The sequence below is a fragment of the Pelodiscus sinensis genome, chromosome 1 (genome assembly GCF_052426305.1).
Source record: "Pelodiscus sinensis isolate ZL-2025 chromosome 1, ASM5242630v1, whole genome shotgun sequence".
Classification (NCBI taxonomy): Eukaryota; Metazoa; Chordata; order Testudines; family Trionychidae; genus Pelodiscus; species Pelodiscus sinensis.
The window spans coordinates 361,202,680-361,217,687 of record NC_143052.1 but is presented as its reverse complement, the minus strand read 5'-3'; the positions used below and the strand labels follow the sequence as shown (position 1 = coordinate 361,217,687).

At 53.3% G+C, this 15,008-nt stretch overlaps 1 protein-coding gene across 1 annotated transcript in view; it reads right to left on the bottom strand.

The window, feature by feature from the left end:
- DNHD1 (dynein heavy chain domain 1) overlaps positions 1-15,008 on the bottom strand; it is a 274,296-nt gene that overhangs the window by 68,458 nt on the left and 190,830 nt on the right. The window contains exon 23 of the mRNA XM_089775427.1: positions 1,122-1,434. Coding sequence (XP_089631553.1) covers positions 1,122-1,434 — 313 coding nt within the window. The remainder of the gene's footprint in view (positions 1-1,121; positions 1,435-15,008) is intronic.

The following is a 15,008-nucleotide window of genomic DNA, read 5'->3' as shown; positions in this document are numbered from 1 at the left end:
GGCCCAGCCAGGGGGAGCCGGGCCATGCAAAGCTCTGGGGTACAGGGTGTCCAGGCCCAGCCAGGGGGAGCCGGGCCATGCAGAGCTCTGGGATACGGGGTGACCAGGCCCAGATGGGGGGAGCCGGGCCATGCAGAGCTCTGGGGTACGGGGTGTCCAGGCCCAGACGGGGGGAGCCGGGCCATGCAGAGCTCTGGGGTACGGGGTGTCCAGGCCCAGCCAGGGGGAGCCGGGCCATGCAGAGCTCTGGGATACGGGGTGTCCAGGCCCAGCCAGGGGGAGCCGGGCCATGCAGAGCTCTGGGGTACGGGGTGTCCAGGCCCAGACGGGGGGGCTGGGCCGTGCAGAGCTCTGGGGTACGGGGTGTCCAGGCCCAGACGGGGGGGCTGGGCCGTGCAGAGCTCTGGGGTACGGGGTGTCCAGGCCCAGACGGGGGGGCTGGGCCGTGCAGAGCTCTGGGGTACGGGGTGTCCAGGCCCAGACGGGGGGGCTGGGCCATGCAGAGCTCTGGGGTATGGGGTGTCCAGGCCCAGACAGGGGGGCTGGGCCGTGCAGAGCTCTGGGGTACGGGGTGTCCAGGCCCAGACGGGGGGGCTGGGCCGTGCAGAGCTCTGGGGTACGGGGTGTCCAGGCCCAGACGGGGGGCTGGGCCATGCAGAGCTCTGGGGTATGGGGTGTCCAGGCCCAGACAGGGGGGCTGGGCCGTGCAGAGCTCTGGGGTACGGGGTGTCCAGGCCCAGACGGGGGGGCTGGGCCGTGCAGAGCTCTGGGGTACGGGGTGTCCAGGCCCAGACGGGGGGGCTGGGCCGTGCAGAGCTCTGGGGTACGGGGTGTCCAGGCCCAGACGGGGGGGCTGGGCCGTGCAGAGCTCTGGGGTATGGGGTGTCCAGGCCCAGACAGGGGGGCTGGGCCGTGCAGAGCTCTGGGGTACGGGGTGTCCAGGCCCAGATGGGGGGGCTGGGCCGTGCAGAGCTCTGGGGTACGGGGTGTCCAGGCCCAGATGGGGGGGCTGGACCGTGCAGAGCTCTGGGGTACGGGGTGTCCAGGCGGAGCCACGCAGCTGATCTATGGCCATTGGCAGCTTGGCCCGGGATGCAATGGATGACGAGGTGGGGACTCACCCAGTTCGGCCGCATGCAGGTCGTCCAGCAGCAGCAGGTAGCAGCTCTTCCCGCCCCTGGCGGCAGGGGCCCGGGGTCCTGGGAGGCTGGCCAAGGGGGCCTTGTCCTGCGTGCTGCTCAGGAGGTGGCTCTCCAGCAGATGGCGAATGTGGCTCGCGCTGAGCGCTGGCGAGACGGCCACGCGGTGGTAGGGGTGACTGGGCTGGATCAGCAGCTCCACGAAGGATGACTTGCCACAGCCTGGCTCCCCGGCCAGGAGCACTGGCTGCCTGGAGCCCAGGAGCAGGTCCAGCACGTAGAGGAGCCGCTCATACTGTGAAGCAGAGAGTGTGCCAGGAAGGGGGCAGTGGGCACCTCAGCGCGCACGTCTTCCAGCCCATGGGGCTCCGGTGGAAGAGCTCCCGGCCTTGCCCTCTAGACATGGGCTCTCCTGGCTCTGCCCACCAGCGCGATGGACCTTAGGCCGAATGGGGCAGCTCCCAGGAATCCCTGGAGGCCAGAGTGATGTTATTGGATGGCGATGTGGACATACAGAGCATTGTTGCAACCACTGTTCTAAGTCTGCCCCCTCAGACCTAGTGGACTGAGTGAGGTGTCTATGGCCAAGCTTATGGCTTGCTGGTTATGGTTCTACTGTTTGTGTGTATGTGTCGGTTTGGCTTTGTGCCTGTATTTCAAATGTTTGCTTCTGGCGCGATACCCACCAACTAGCCAGCATGCCTGGAGACTACTCAAGTTGAGTGGCCCATCAAGAAGCCCTTGACAGGCCATGGGCCTTGGGAGGTGCCAATCCACAGCTGGTGAATTTCTGTGAATGTTCAAGACCAACATGGGTGCCATGGTTATTCCATCTCTGCTGCAAGCCTGCACCGTGAACTTCGCAATTGGTGTAGGTATCTGATTCCTTTAACAGCTGTGACCCTCGGCTTGCTTGCTTTCTAGAATTAGCACCAAGGTGCTTTTGCAGTTAGATTCTAAGCTATAAATTGAGCTGGGAACGTGGCTCGTCCTCTGGGATCAGAAGAACCTTATTGGTTATTTGGTGAGACTGGTTTTCATAACCTCTCATCTGCACAAGGAGTGGTGCTGGTGATGACACTGGAGAACTAGAGTGTCAGAGGGCATTGTTTGTATGACTTGTTAGTGTGGTGAGCAGCGGTGCTCTTTGCAACTGACAAATCATAGAATCATAGAACACTAGGACTGGAAGGGACCTCGAGAGTCATCGAGTCCAGTCCCCTGCCCTCATGGCAGGACCAAGTACTGTCTAGACCATCCCTGATAGACATTTCTCTAACCTACTCTTCAGTATCTCCAGAGATGGGGATTCCACAACCTCCCTGGGCAATTTATTCCAGTGTCTGACCACCCTGACAGTTAGGAACTTTTTCCTAATGTCCAACCTAAACCTCCCTTGCTGCGATTTAAGCCCCTTGCTTCTGGTTCTATCCTCAGAGGCCAAGATGAACAAGTTTTCTCCCTCCTCCTTGTGACACCCTTTTAGATACCTGAAAACTGCTACCATGTCCCCCTTCAGTCTTCTCTTTTCTAAACTAAACAAACCCAATTCCTGCAGCCTTTCCTCATAGCTCATGTTCTCTAGACCTTTCATCATTCTCGTTGCTCTTCTCTGGACCCTCTCCAATTTCTCCACATCCAAAAATCTGTGAGGTTATTGGAGTGCAACATGAACACACAAAATATTGTTGCAACCACTGATATGTGTTTGCACCAAATCTTGTATGAAGTGGGCCAAGGGAGGTGCCCAGCGAAAGCTGATGGCTTGGTGGTTCTGTTAGATCCCAAAGGCTTGGCCAGGCTATAGGGCAGGGGTGGCTAGGTAAGTGACTAGCAGCACTCGTCTGGCCATGGGCGGGGCCAGGCCACATCTCAGGAACTTTTCTGTGACCATTCAGACCAGCACGTAGGCAACGGTCACTTGCCTAACAAGGACGGGGTCAGGCAGGGAGAGGTGACTTGCTCATGTGACTAAATCGATCTGGGGCTGACTGTCACACAGGAGAACGGGGATAACGAGGGCCCTGGGATTCTGCCATTTGCATCTAACGAGGTGGGAGAAGCTGCTAGATCCAGGTCAGAATAAAGATCAGCTCTGGCCTGAAGAACTTGACGTGAAGTACGAGAAGGTTTCTCACCCTGTGCAGTAACGGAGGTTTTGCGAGATGCTTGTCCCTGTGGGTGCTCCACCCTAGGTGTTTGGGGTATGCTGCACGTCTACTCAGAGATTTACAGTAGCAGTGCCCTCCGGTGGGCCACGCATGCGAGCAAATGGCACGCCTGGTGCCACTACCCCACATGCACAATCGTCCCCTTCCTCCCTCTCTGCCCCAAAGCAGAAATCAATATGTCCCAGGGTGGGTGGTGGAGACTCACAGGGTCACCCATCTCGAAGAACCTGTTACCGCACAAGGTGAGTAACCCTCTCTGCTTTGAGGAGTGTCCCTGTGGGTGCTTCACCCTCAGTGACTTCAGAGCTGTCCCCTTAACAGGCGGGGAGTGCTTCAGCTAAATGTTCTGCTGGACTTAGTGAGGACTGTGTGGCTGCATTCAGTGCCCCATGTCAGGTAAGTCTCCAGGGTGCAATGTCTGGCGAAGGCGTGTGCAGAAGACCAAGTTGCAGCTCTGCCAATGTCCGGAAGAGGAACACCTCAGAGGTTGCCATGGCCCTTGTGGAGTGCGCGCATAGTTGGAGTGGTGGCTCCTCCTGGGCCTACTTTCCGGCACAGCTGGGCATGTGTCCAGCGGATGACCAATTGGTGACAGCAAATGAAGCAAACACCCAGTGTTGCCAAAGAAGTCAGGATAGCCCCAAGAGGGATTAAAAGAGGGGCTGTCCTGGCCAGCCCAGGCTGTCTGCCCCCTGTGACAGCGCATTGGGGACCCCCCCCGATCCTGCACGCCCAGACCCGGCCTGGTCCATCACAGTGGCATAGTCGGCAGCATACTGTGATGGGCCGGGCCGGGTCTGGGCACGTCTGAGGGGGTTCGCTCAGGGCAAACTGCTCAAATTCAGGGCTCTCTATAGCCCCCAGACTGGAGACCTTCCCAAAGAGACCACCACACCAACCAGTCTCACAGAGTGCTTCAGCTGCCTGCCTGAAGCCTCATGAGCAAAACCCCTCTGACACTCTAGCAATATCCGTGCCCCAGACAGCCCTGGGCCTCATACACAGGTGAGGGGTCCTAGCACCCAATCCCACATACCCCGAACAAGTTCTGTCCGGTTCCAAGAAACCAGCCACAGATCCCAGGTCAATTTACCCTATGGCTCTTACCCACAAGGCCACGCTGAGCCAATCCTTTAGAAGCTACCATCTAAAGGTTTATTACTAAGAGAAAGGAAAGCATGAGAGTGAGGTTGTTAAAGTATCATACGTTACATGCATCGAATCTCCCAGTTCTCAATGCAGGCTCGCAGCAGAGATGTTACAGCTGCTGGCTTAAAAGTCCTTGGTGTACATCCTATGCCAGGATGGGTCCACAGTTCTTCCCAGCTCGTGATTCCCTGCGAGGCCACATCTGGGGACAGGAGCAGATCTGAAGACCAAAATGGAGGCTGCTACATGCCATCATTATACCTCCTTCCTGGTCTCTTCTTGGCTGCAGGAGGTCACCTGGCCCGTGGCCTATCCCTGTGTTCCCTGCTGGTATCAGTCACCATTCTTGAGGTCTGTCCTTGGCCTGCAGAGGGGTATTATTCCATAGAGACTTGCTCATTAGCATGTCCATAGGCTGAGCTGCTTTGCCCATAGTTCAACCACATACAGACAAATCATTTGGTATCCACACAAAGTACATGCTTATAACTTCACACACAGGCATTATACAATTACATTAATAGCATATATGGAATCAGAAGAAAGTAGCTTCTATTTGACACCTCACATGGCCCCTTTGTACCACTTTTGGGGCCAATACCCCCTCCCCATGGGTACAGCAGTGATCTGGCTGCTCCCCTCAAAATCCAGTAACATGTCACAGTGTCTGCGTAGAGATTTACATGCCCAAGGATCTTGCAGTGGTGGAGATGAAACATCTGTTAGTTTTACGAATTGTCCTTGTCCTTTCCAAATAGAAGGCGATTGCACAGCGCACATCGAGCATGTGCCGTTTAGCTTCTTTGGCGGTAGCATGAGGCTTTGGGCAAAAGATGGGTAACACCAGAGGTTCATTGCAATACCAGGAGACAAGCATCTTTAGTAAGAACTTTGGATGTGGTCACAGAACCACCCTTTCCTTATGAAATATGGTGAAGGGTGGGTCAGCCATTAAAGCCCCAATTTGAACACGTGGCCATAGGCTCGAATAGTGCATAGGTAAGAGCTCGTAGTACAAGGTGTAGGGCGCAAGCTGGGACTGGTGTTCTAACCAGTGGAAATGTGTTTGAATGCCCTTTGAGAAGCGTTTAGTTGTGGGGTGGGTGAAGGCCATTTTGTCTTCAATGGATTGGTGGAATGCAGTTATGGCTGCAAGGTGTACCTTTAACGAGCTGAGCGAGAGGCCTGTAATGTTTTAGGTGTATCTCACCCAGTGGAATCATAGATGGATCTGCCCAGAGAAGTGTACCAGGTCTGGCAGGGCCATGTGGGAGTGATGAGTATGACTAATGCTGCCCTCGCTCTTCTCTTGTTGACTGCCTGGTGAAGAAGAGGGATTGACGAGAAGGCATATAGAAGGGCGCATTCCAAGATATTGTAAAGGTGTTCCGCAGGGAGTGTGAGCCAATGCCTGCACATGAACACTTCTTGTTCACATTGGTTGCAAATAAGTCAATCCTGGGGAATCCCCAACGTGAATACCGTGTGAAGTATGTCGTCATCCATCTCCCATTCGTAGTTGGAAGTGAGCTTCCTGCTGAGGTGTCTGCCGGAACATCGTCCTTGCCCGGCAGGTAAGAGGCTTGTTTCCGGACATTGTGGTCTATGCCCCATGACCATAGGTGTGTCGCCTCCTTGCCCAGGCAATAGAATCTGGCTTCGCCCTGCCTGTTTATGTAGTACATTGTGGCTTGATTGTCCATAAAAATCTGTACAGTGTTGCCCTGTGTCTGTTGCAGGAAGTTCTGACATGCATATCGTACTGCTCTGAGCTCCAAAATGTTGATGTGGAGGGAATGCTCATGGGACTGCCATCAGCCCTGGACTGTGAGGGGGCCTAAGTGTGCTCCTACCCCAAGAGGGAGGTGTCCGTCATGATCGCGATCGTTGAGGGACTTATGCAGAAGGGTACCCTAGCGTACACATTTTTTTGATCCGCCCACCAGTCTAGTGAGCACTTAATCCTGATTGAGAGGGAAATCTGTTTGTTGATAATGGTATGATGGGGTCTGTACACCATTCTGAGTCATTGCTGCGCTGGCCTCATATGCAGCCTGGCATGCAACATCACTGATGAAGCTGCAGGCAAATTCTTACAGGAACTTGTGGGTTGGTCTGCAGCACCTCAACAAGGTGCTTGATAGTCTGGAATTGCTGGTGCAGGAGGGAGGCTATTGCTTGAGTGCAGTTGAGATAGGCGCTGATAAACTCTATGGTTTGAGCTGGTTGGAGCTTGCATGTGGATAAGTTTATTTGCAATCCAAGGGTTTGGAATAGGGACATGGCTAAGAAGACTGCCTCATGAGCCTCTTGGCTTGTGGCTGCTCTGATCAGATAGTCATTGCGATAAGGAAATATGGATATCCCTTGTTTGGAGGTGGGCGGCCATCACTGCGATAATTTTTTAGAAGACCTTTGGGACTGTGCAGAATCCGAAGGGTAGCACTGTGTATTGGAAATGTGTGGTGCCTAGTGTAAACCTCAGTTTTTTCCATTGTGCCACATGGATGAATGCATGAAAATAAGCGTCCTGGAGGTCGAGAGTTGATAACCAGTCCCCTTCATTTAGGACTGGTATTATGGTAGCTAAGGTCATCAACTTGAAGCACTGGCATTGTCTGTGACAGTTGAGCCTCCTGAGATCGAGAATTGGTATCCACCCTCCTGATTTCTTTATTGTGAGAAAATAACAGGAGTAGAAGCCTTTGCCACGTGACGTTAGGGTACGGGTTTTATGGCCCCTAGGTGGAGAAGATGCTCCATCTCTTGGTGTAGAATGCTCTCATGAGATGGGTCCCTGAAAGGGACAGGAATGGTGAGTGGGTGGAAGGGATATCAGTAAAAGGAATGCAGTATCTGGCCTTCACAATGTCTAGCACCCACTTATCGGTCGTGAGAGAGGACCAATGGTGGAAGAAGGGTAGTAGACATTGGCAGAATAGCAGATGGGTTTGGGGCTGTTCTAAATGAAGAGGCGATATCAGACTCTCGACCTGACCTTCAAAACGTTTGCCTCCAGGTTGATAGTTGAGAAGTGGTATGTTGGTCAGTGGCCTGTCTATGCCTCGTTTGTCATTGCCTCCTCCTATTATCAAAATGCTTCTGAGCTTGGTTGAAAGGGGAGGATTTGTATCTTTGATTAAAATACCTGTTCTGTTTGTGTCTGGCTGCAGGTATGTGTATCCCAAGGGAATCCTTGAGTGAGTGGAGAGATGCATCGGCAGTGTTTGCAAACAGTTTTGATCCCTGGAAGGAGAGATCTTCTACCGTGGCCTGCACTTCATGAAGAAACCCTGACAAATGGAGCCAGGAAGACCCTCTCATCATGATAGCCATAGTGATGGATCATGATGCTGTGTTGGATGCATCGAGGGAGGTCTATAGGGCCGTCCGGGTGATCAGCATTCCCCTGTTTATATGGGCAGAAAATTGTTCTTTTCTGTTGTCTGATAAGTTGTCAAGAAAGAGTGAGAGCTGTTCAAAGATGTGGTGGATGTATTTTGTCAGCATCGCTGTGTAATTTGATATACGGAGCTGAAGAGAGGCCAAAGAACAGGCCTTTCTCCCCATGAGGTCTAGTTGTTTCCATTCTTTATCATATGGGGTAGTGCATCCTTCACTATCGAGTTGGGAGGCTATCACGTTACTGGATTTTGAGGGGAGCAGCCAGATCACTGCTGCACCCATGGGGGGGTGTTGGCCCCAAAAATGGTATAAAAGGGGGCCATGTGAGGTGTTGAATAGCAGCTTACTGTCTGCTAATCCTGTGTACGCTGTTCATGTGATTGTATAATGCCTGTGTGTGAAATTATAAGCATGTACTTTGTATGGATACTGAATATTTCCCTGCATGTGGTTGAGCATTGGGCAGAGCCCGGCCTACGGACATGCTAATTAGCGAGGCCCTGTGGGACAATGGCAGTCAATGGGCCAAGGACACACCTAAAGCATGAGGGTGGACACCTGAGGGCTGCCAGCAGGGAACACAGGGATAGGCCGCTGGCCAGGTGACCTGCTGCAGCCAAGAAGAGACCAGGAAGGATGTATAAGGAGTCCATGTGGCCGACTCCATCTTGGTACTCAGCTCAGCACTTCATCCCAGAGGCAGCAATGCAGGGATCGAAGAGCCGGAAAGAACTGTGGACCCATCCTGATCCTAGGATGCGCAACAAGGACTTTTAAGCCAGCAGCTGTAACATCTCTGCTAGAGCCTGCATTGAGAACTAGGAGATTCGATGCATGTAATGTACTATCCTTTAACAACCTTACTCTCATGCTTTTCTTTATTGTAGTAATAAACCTTTAGATGTTAGATGCTAAAGGATTGGCCCAGTGTGATTTGTGGGTAAGGTCCAAAGGGTAAATTGACCAGGGATCTGTGGCTGGTTTCTTGGAACCGGACAGAACTTGTTCGGGATAGGTAAGATTGAGTTCTAAGACCCCCCCATCTGTGTATGAGGCCCGGGGCCATCTGGGGCATGGATATTGCTGGGGTGTCGGAGAGGTTTTGCTCATGAGGCTTCAGGCAGGCAGCTGAAACGCTCTGTGGGACTGGTTTGTGGCCTGTTTGGAGAGGTCACCAGTCTGGGGGCTGTAAGGAACCCCAAAGTTGAGCAAGTCGCCCTCAGCTGTGCCCAGACACAGCTTGGTCCATCACAGGGGCGGATGGGAGAATAGGAGATCTGCGCCCTGTGGGGCCACATAATATTTACAGTCAGATCTCTTGCAGACCGGTGGGATCGTGGCTGGTGTCTGCCATATGACTCTAGCAGGGTCCATAAGCACGGGGTCCATGGGTAAGGCCAGTTTGGAGGCCGGTGAGGTGTGGAGTATGCTGGTCAGTTTGTGTTGAGACTTGGGAAGGCTGACCAGGAAGACCTCAAGGACCTCCGCAACCTGCTTGTAGAGTTCTTGGAAAGAACAGAAGTCATCTCCCACCACAGGAGGTGGGGGCATGAGGGTGTTGTTGGGAGACAAGGAGGATGTGTGTGTTGCAGGATGGGAAGAAGCTGACAACTCCTTGTCACTAGATGCAGTTTCCTCTCCTTAGTAGCGCGACCTGTCAAGCGATGGCAGGGATGTTTTGCCAAAGACATCAGGATGGCCCCAAGAGGGCTTAAAAGAGGTAGGAGCAGTTGGTGGTAGGAGCAGCTGGCATGAGCTGTTGCGGATGTTGGCTCGATATGGCACCCATAAGTACCAATAGGGCCAGTTGGAAGGAAATGGCATGGGAGGGGTTAGCCATTGCAGTGGTTGTTGCTGTACTGCTGCATGATGTACTTGTGGTTGAGGCTGCCTTGGGGAGTGGGTACAAAACAAGAGCTCCTCCTTGTCATCACTTGACTACGGCGGTGCTGAGCCAGGAGTAACTGAGCGTAAGAAACTGCCAGACATGGGCGTGCTGTTGGTGCCGAACAGCGGTGTTGTGGGCACCAAAGACACCGTGAGCTCCTTTGCTTTGGTGAATTGGGCTGGTATCAGCATATGCAGTGCTGAGGGCAGCTGGGACAGAAGTGCGGCTGCTACCTGCAGTACCGAATGAGAAGGCAGTGCCCCATGCTTGTGCATCTTCAGTGCCAGGGGCACCATGGGTGCCGATGGTGCCATATGAGGCTTTGGCTTTTTTGGTGCTGGTGGTGCGATGGCCATAGACAACTTGGTCTGAGAATCATAGAACACTACAACTAGAAGGGACTTCAAGAGTCATCGAGTCCAGTCCCCTGCCCTCATGGCAAGGCCAAGCACTGTCTAGACCATCCCTGACAGGTGTCTGTCCAACCTGCTCTTAAATATCTCCAGAGATGGAGATTCTACAACCTCCCTAGGCAATTTATTCCAGTGTTTAACCAGCTGGACAGGTAGGAAGTTTTTCCTAATGTCCAACCTAAACCTCCCTTGCTACAGTTTAAGCCCATTGCTTCTTGTCCTGTCCTCTGAGGCCAAGGAGAACAATTTTTCCTCCCTCCTCCTTATGACAATCTTTTAGACTAGCCAATTAGCCCGTCATAAGACAGGATTTTCAGGTCTCTCCTCCACGTCGGTCTTCTCTCCTGAGCCTCCGGTCTCTTGCTCCGTCTCTCTCTCCTCCTCCTACTGCTTCCCCCTCTCTCTCTCAGCTCTCCTCCGCCTTCTGCCTCTCTCTCCGTCTCTCTCTTTCTCTTCTCCCCCTCCTGCCTCTCACTCTCTCTCCAGTCTCCTCTGTCTCCGTTGGGGATGCAAGCTCGTACAGGCCCTGCCCCTGGGCATGTATGTCACTGCCCCACCCCCCTTCGCCTCCTGTCGTGGTGCTCGGCTGACTTCTGCGCTGCTCAGCTGGGCCACCGCACGGAAGCAAGAGGTGCAAACGGCATCTCTCTCTCTTCTCCTGCTACTGCCTCGCCCTCTCTCTCTCTCAGCTCTTGTCCACCTCCTGCCTCTCTCTCCTTCTCTCTCTTTCTCTTCAATCCCTTCCACCTCTCACTCAGTGTTTCTCTTCTCCTCCTACTGCTGCGTCTCTCTCACTCTCTCTCTCTAGCTGTCCTCCACCTACCCTCTGCCTCCTCTGTTCTCCTATCTGTCTCCTCCACGCCCTTTGTGTCTTCTCTGCTTTCCTCCTTTTGATTCCGGTGCCCTTTCCTGATGTCAGAGATGCACGCTCGTCCAGGCCCCGCCCCCTGGCTGTTCCCTCTTGGCAGCTCTGTTGCCTCCCATTGTGGCGCTTGGCTGACATCTGCGCCGCTCAGCCGGGCTGCCGCGTGGGAGCATGGGGAGCGCAGGGCCCAAACGGCCACTTGCACTGCTTGCTCCTGCACGGTGACCTGGCTGGGTGGTGCAGAAGTCAGCCGAGCTCCATGGCGGGAGGTAACAGCGCCACCCAGAGGGAACAGCCGGCGTTTCAGTGTCACAGAGTCACAGACTTTGGGCTACTATATATATGATACATGAAAACTGTGCTCATGTCCCCTCTCAGTCTTCTCCTTTCCAAACTAAACAAGCCCAATTCTTTCAGTCTTCCCTCCTAGCTCATGTTCTCTAGACCTTTAATCATTCTTGTTGCTCTTCTCTGGACCTTCTTCAATTTCTCCACATCTTTCTTGAAATGCGGTGCCCAGAACTGGATGCAATACTCCAATTGAGGCCTGATCAGTGCAGAGAAGAACGGAAGAATGACTTCTTGTGTCTCATGTTTGCTTTTTTTGCAAGAGCATCACACTGTTGGCTTATACTTAGCTAGTGGTCCACTATGACCCCTAGATCCCTTTTGCAGGGAAAGAAAGAGTTACTCACCTTGTGCAGTAACGGTTGTTCTTCGAGATGTGTCCCCATGGGTGCTCCACTCTAGGTGCTGGTGCGTCCTCGCGCCAGCGACCGGAGACTTTTTCTATCTGTTTCTGCCACGGCACGCAGGCGCCGTGGCACCCTCTAGTATCGTTGGGACTGAAGGGCGCCTGCGTACGCGCGGCTCCTCCGTTCCTTCTCTACCCGCCAGAGTATCAGGCTCCAAGCAGGGGAAGGAGGGAGGGTAGTGGAGCACCCACGGGGACACATCTTGAAGAACAACCGTTACTGCATAAGGTGAGTAACTCTTCTCCTTCGAGTGGTCCCCGTGGGTGCTCCACTCTAGGTGACTACACAGCAGTTGTCGGCTCGCAGAGGTGGGTTTGGAGCCGTGTGGTAGTAACTGTGGATAGCACCGCTTGTCCAACCGCCATAGAAGATGCTATCAAGGTGGAGAGAGCATAGTGTTGCGCAAACGAGTGGTCAGATGACCAGGTAGCAGCGTTGCAAATGTCCTGCAATGGAACATTACGAAGAAAAGCGGTCGTGGAAGCTACTGCTCTAGTGGAATGAGCTGTGATAAGTCCAGGTAAGTCTTTGTTATGTAAGGTATAAGAGGTTTTAATACAGGATGTAATCCATTTAGAGATTCTCTAAGATGAGACTGCTTGTCCCTTAGATCTTTCAGCATATGAGATGAAAAGTCTAGGCGAGGCTCGCCAGGGTCTCATGCGATCTATGTAAAACGCCAATGCTCGTCGGACGTCGAGAGTGTGCCACACGGTCTGGATCGGTTCCGTGTGCGGTTTCGGAAAGAAGGCAGGTAAGCGTATGGATTCATTCATATGGAAGGGAGAGGGTACTTTAGGTAGGAACTTAGGGTGGGGTCGGAGTACCACCCTGTCCTGTAAAAATACGGTGTATGGAGGGTCAGCCATTAAGGCTGCAAGCTCACTCACCCTCCTACTGGAGGTAATGGCGACGAGAAAAGCCACTTTCATGGACAGATGAGACAAAGAGCAGGTCGCTATTGGTTCAAACGGGGGTTTTGTGAGGCTCTTAAGGACATGGTTCAGGTCCCAAATGGGGACTGGTGGCCGAACCGGAGGGAAGGTGTTCTGCAGGCCTTTGAAGAAACGCTTGGTCAGTGGGTCAGCGAGAAAAGAAGTGCCTCGTAGAGAACGGTGAAAAGCCGCTATGGCCGCAGCATGGACCTTGATAGTACTGAGTGCTAGGCCGGAGTGTTTTAGAGAGAGTAAGTAGTCCAATAAGGTATGTATAGGAGCAAGATGTGGTGGGCTTGCATGGGTTTGAGCGTACCATTGGGAGAAACGCGTCCACTTGTACGGGTAGGTTTTCCTGGTGGAGCGTCTCCGACTATTAATTAGTATGTGTCTCACTTGTTCTGAACAGGCCGTTTTGGCATCTTGGAGCCATGAAGGAACCAGGTATGGAGCTTCAGCTTGGGGATGTCCGGGTGAAGGGTCCGACCGTGGTTTTGAGAGAGGAGGTCGCGATGTGGAGGGAAGGGATACGGGTCTGTTACCATCATCTTGAGGAGGTAAGGGTACCATGTTCGTCTGGGCCAAGCAGGTGCCACCAGAATCACCCGTGCCTGGCTCGATCTGATCTTGTCCAGGACTCTGTGTAGGAGTGGGAGAGGGGGAAAGGCATAGAGGAGGGAGGCGTCCCATGCGATGGAAAAGGCGTCTCCGAGGGAACTTCTGCCCAGGGCTCCCCTGGGGCAGTAGAGGTGGCACTTTCGATTGTTCTTTGTGGCGAAGAGGTCGACTTCTGGTTGGCCCCAGTGAAGGAAGATCGGAGTGAGGGTGTGTCTGTCGATCTCCCACTCGTGCTGGTCCATGAACATGCGACTTAGGGCGTCTGCTGTGACGTTGAGTATTCCGGGAAGATATACAGCGGAAGGGGTGACCCCATGTGAGAGGCACCAGGTCCAGAATTTGGCGGCTTCTGAGCATAGGGAAGGGGAACGGGCGCCACCCTGACGGTTGATGTAGTACATGCAGGTGGTATTGTCTGTCATAATGGTGATGGTCTTGTGGGCTATATGGTGAAAGAAGTATTGGCATGCATATCTGACTGCCCGTAACTCGAGGAGGTTGATGTGGAGTGTTTGCTCCACAAATGACCATTTGCCTTGGGCTGTGATGCTTCCCAAATGGCCTCCCCATCCCATGAGTGAGGCGTCTGTTATAAGCGTGAAAGTGGAAGTTGGACGTTGAAAGGGGACACCGTGTAGCATGTTTTGAGGAATTGTCCACCAGAGCAGGGAGTTGATGATGCGTGGTGGAATAGCGACAGACTTGGAGAGTTGGTCTCTGGAGGGTCTGTAAACCATCGTGAGCCAGGAGTGGAGAGGTCTCATGTGGAGTCTGGCTAAACTGACGACATAGGTCGTGGAAGTCATGTGTTCGAGGATTTTGAGGCAGTGGCGGACCGTGACAGTAGGTACCGCTTGTGTTGCTCGGACAAGGTCGTGTATTATTGCAAACCTGTGTTTGGGAAGAGTGGCCCTTGCTGCGATTGTATCGAGGAGGGCGCCTATGAACTCCAGTCTTTGTGTTGGGCGTAAAGTGGATTTTGCGTAATTTACGTGAAACCCGAGACTGAGTAAAAGGGCTACCGTGGTATCTGTCATGGCCTTCGTTTAGTTGAAAGACGCAGCTTTTATGAGGCAATTGTCCAGGTATGGGAATATTATGATGCCTTGGCGTCGAAGAAAGGCCATTACTACCGATAGGGTTTTGGAAAATACCCTGGGGGCCATAGAGAGGCCAAACGGGAGCACCCTGTATTGGTAGTGTTGGGTACCCACTGTAAATCGGAGGAAGCGTCTGTGAGCAGGATGAATTGTAATATGGAAATATGCGTCCTGAAGGTCGAGAGCCGAAAGCCAATCGTGTTGGTCGAGTGCAGGAATGATAGTTGAGAGGGTAACCATCTTGAAATGGTGGTATGGAATGTATTTGTTGAGGCGCCTGAGGTCTACGATGGGGCGCCAACCTCCTGTCTTCTTCTGGGTCAGGAAGTACGTTGAGTAGAATCCCCGGCCTCAGAATTGTGTTGGTACGTGTTCTACTGCGCCCAGTTGAATGAGGTGTGAAACCTCCTGCAGGAGTACGGCTTCGTGAGCGGGGTCCCTGAAAAGGGATGGGGTAGGAGGGTGGTTGGGCGGGGTAGAGGTAAAGGGGATGACGTAGCCCGATTGGACTAGGTTCAAAACCCACTTGTCCAAGGTAATGAGGGACCATTGGTGGAAAAACGCTCGGAG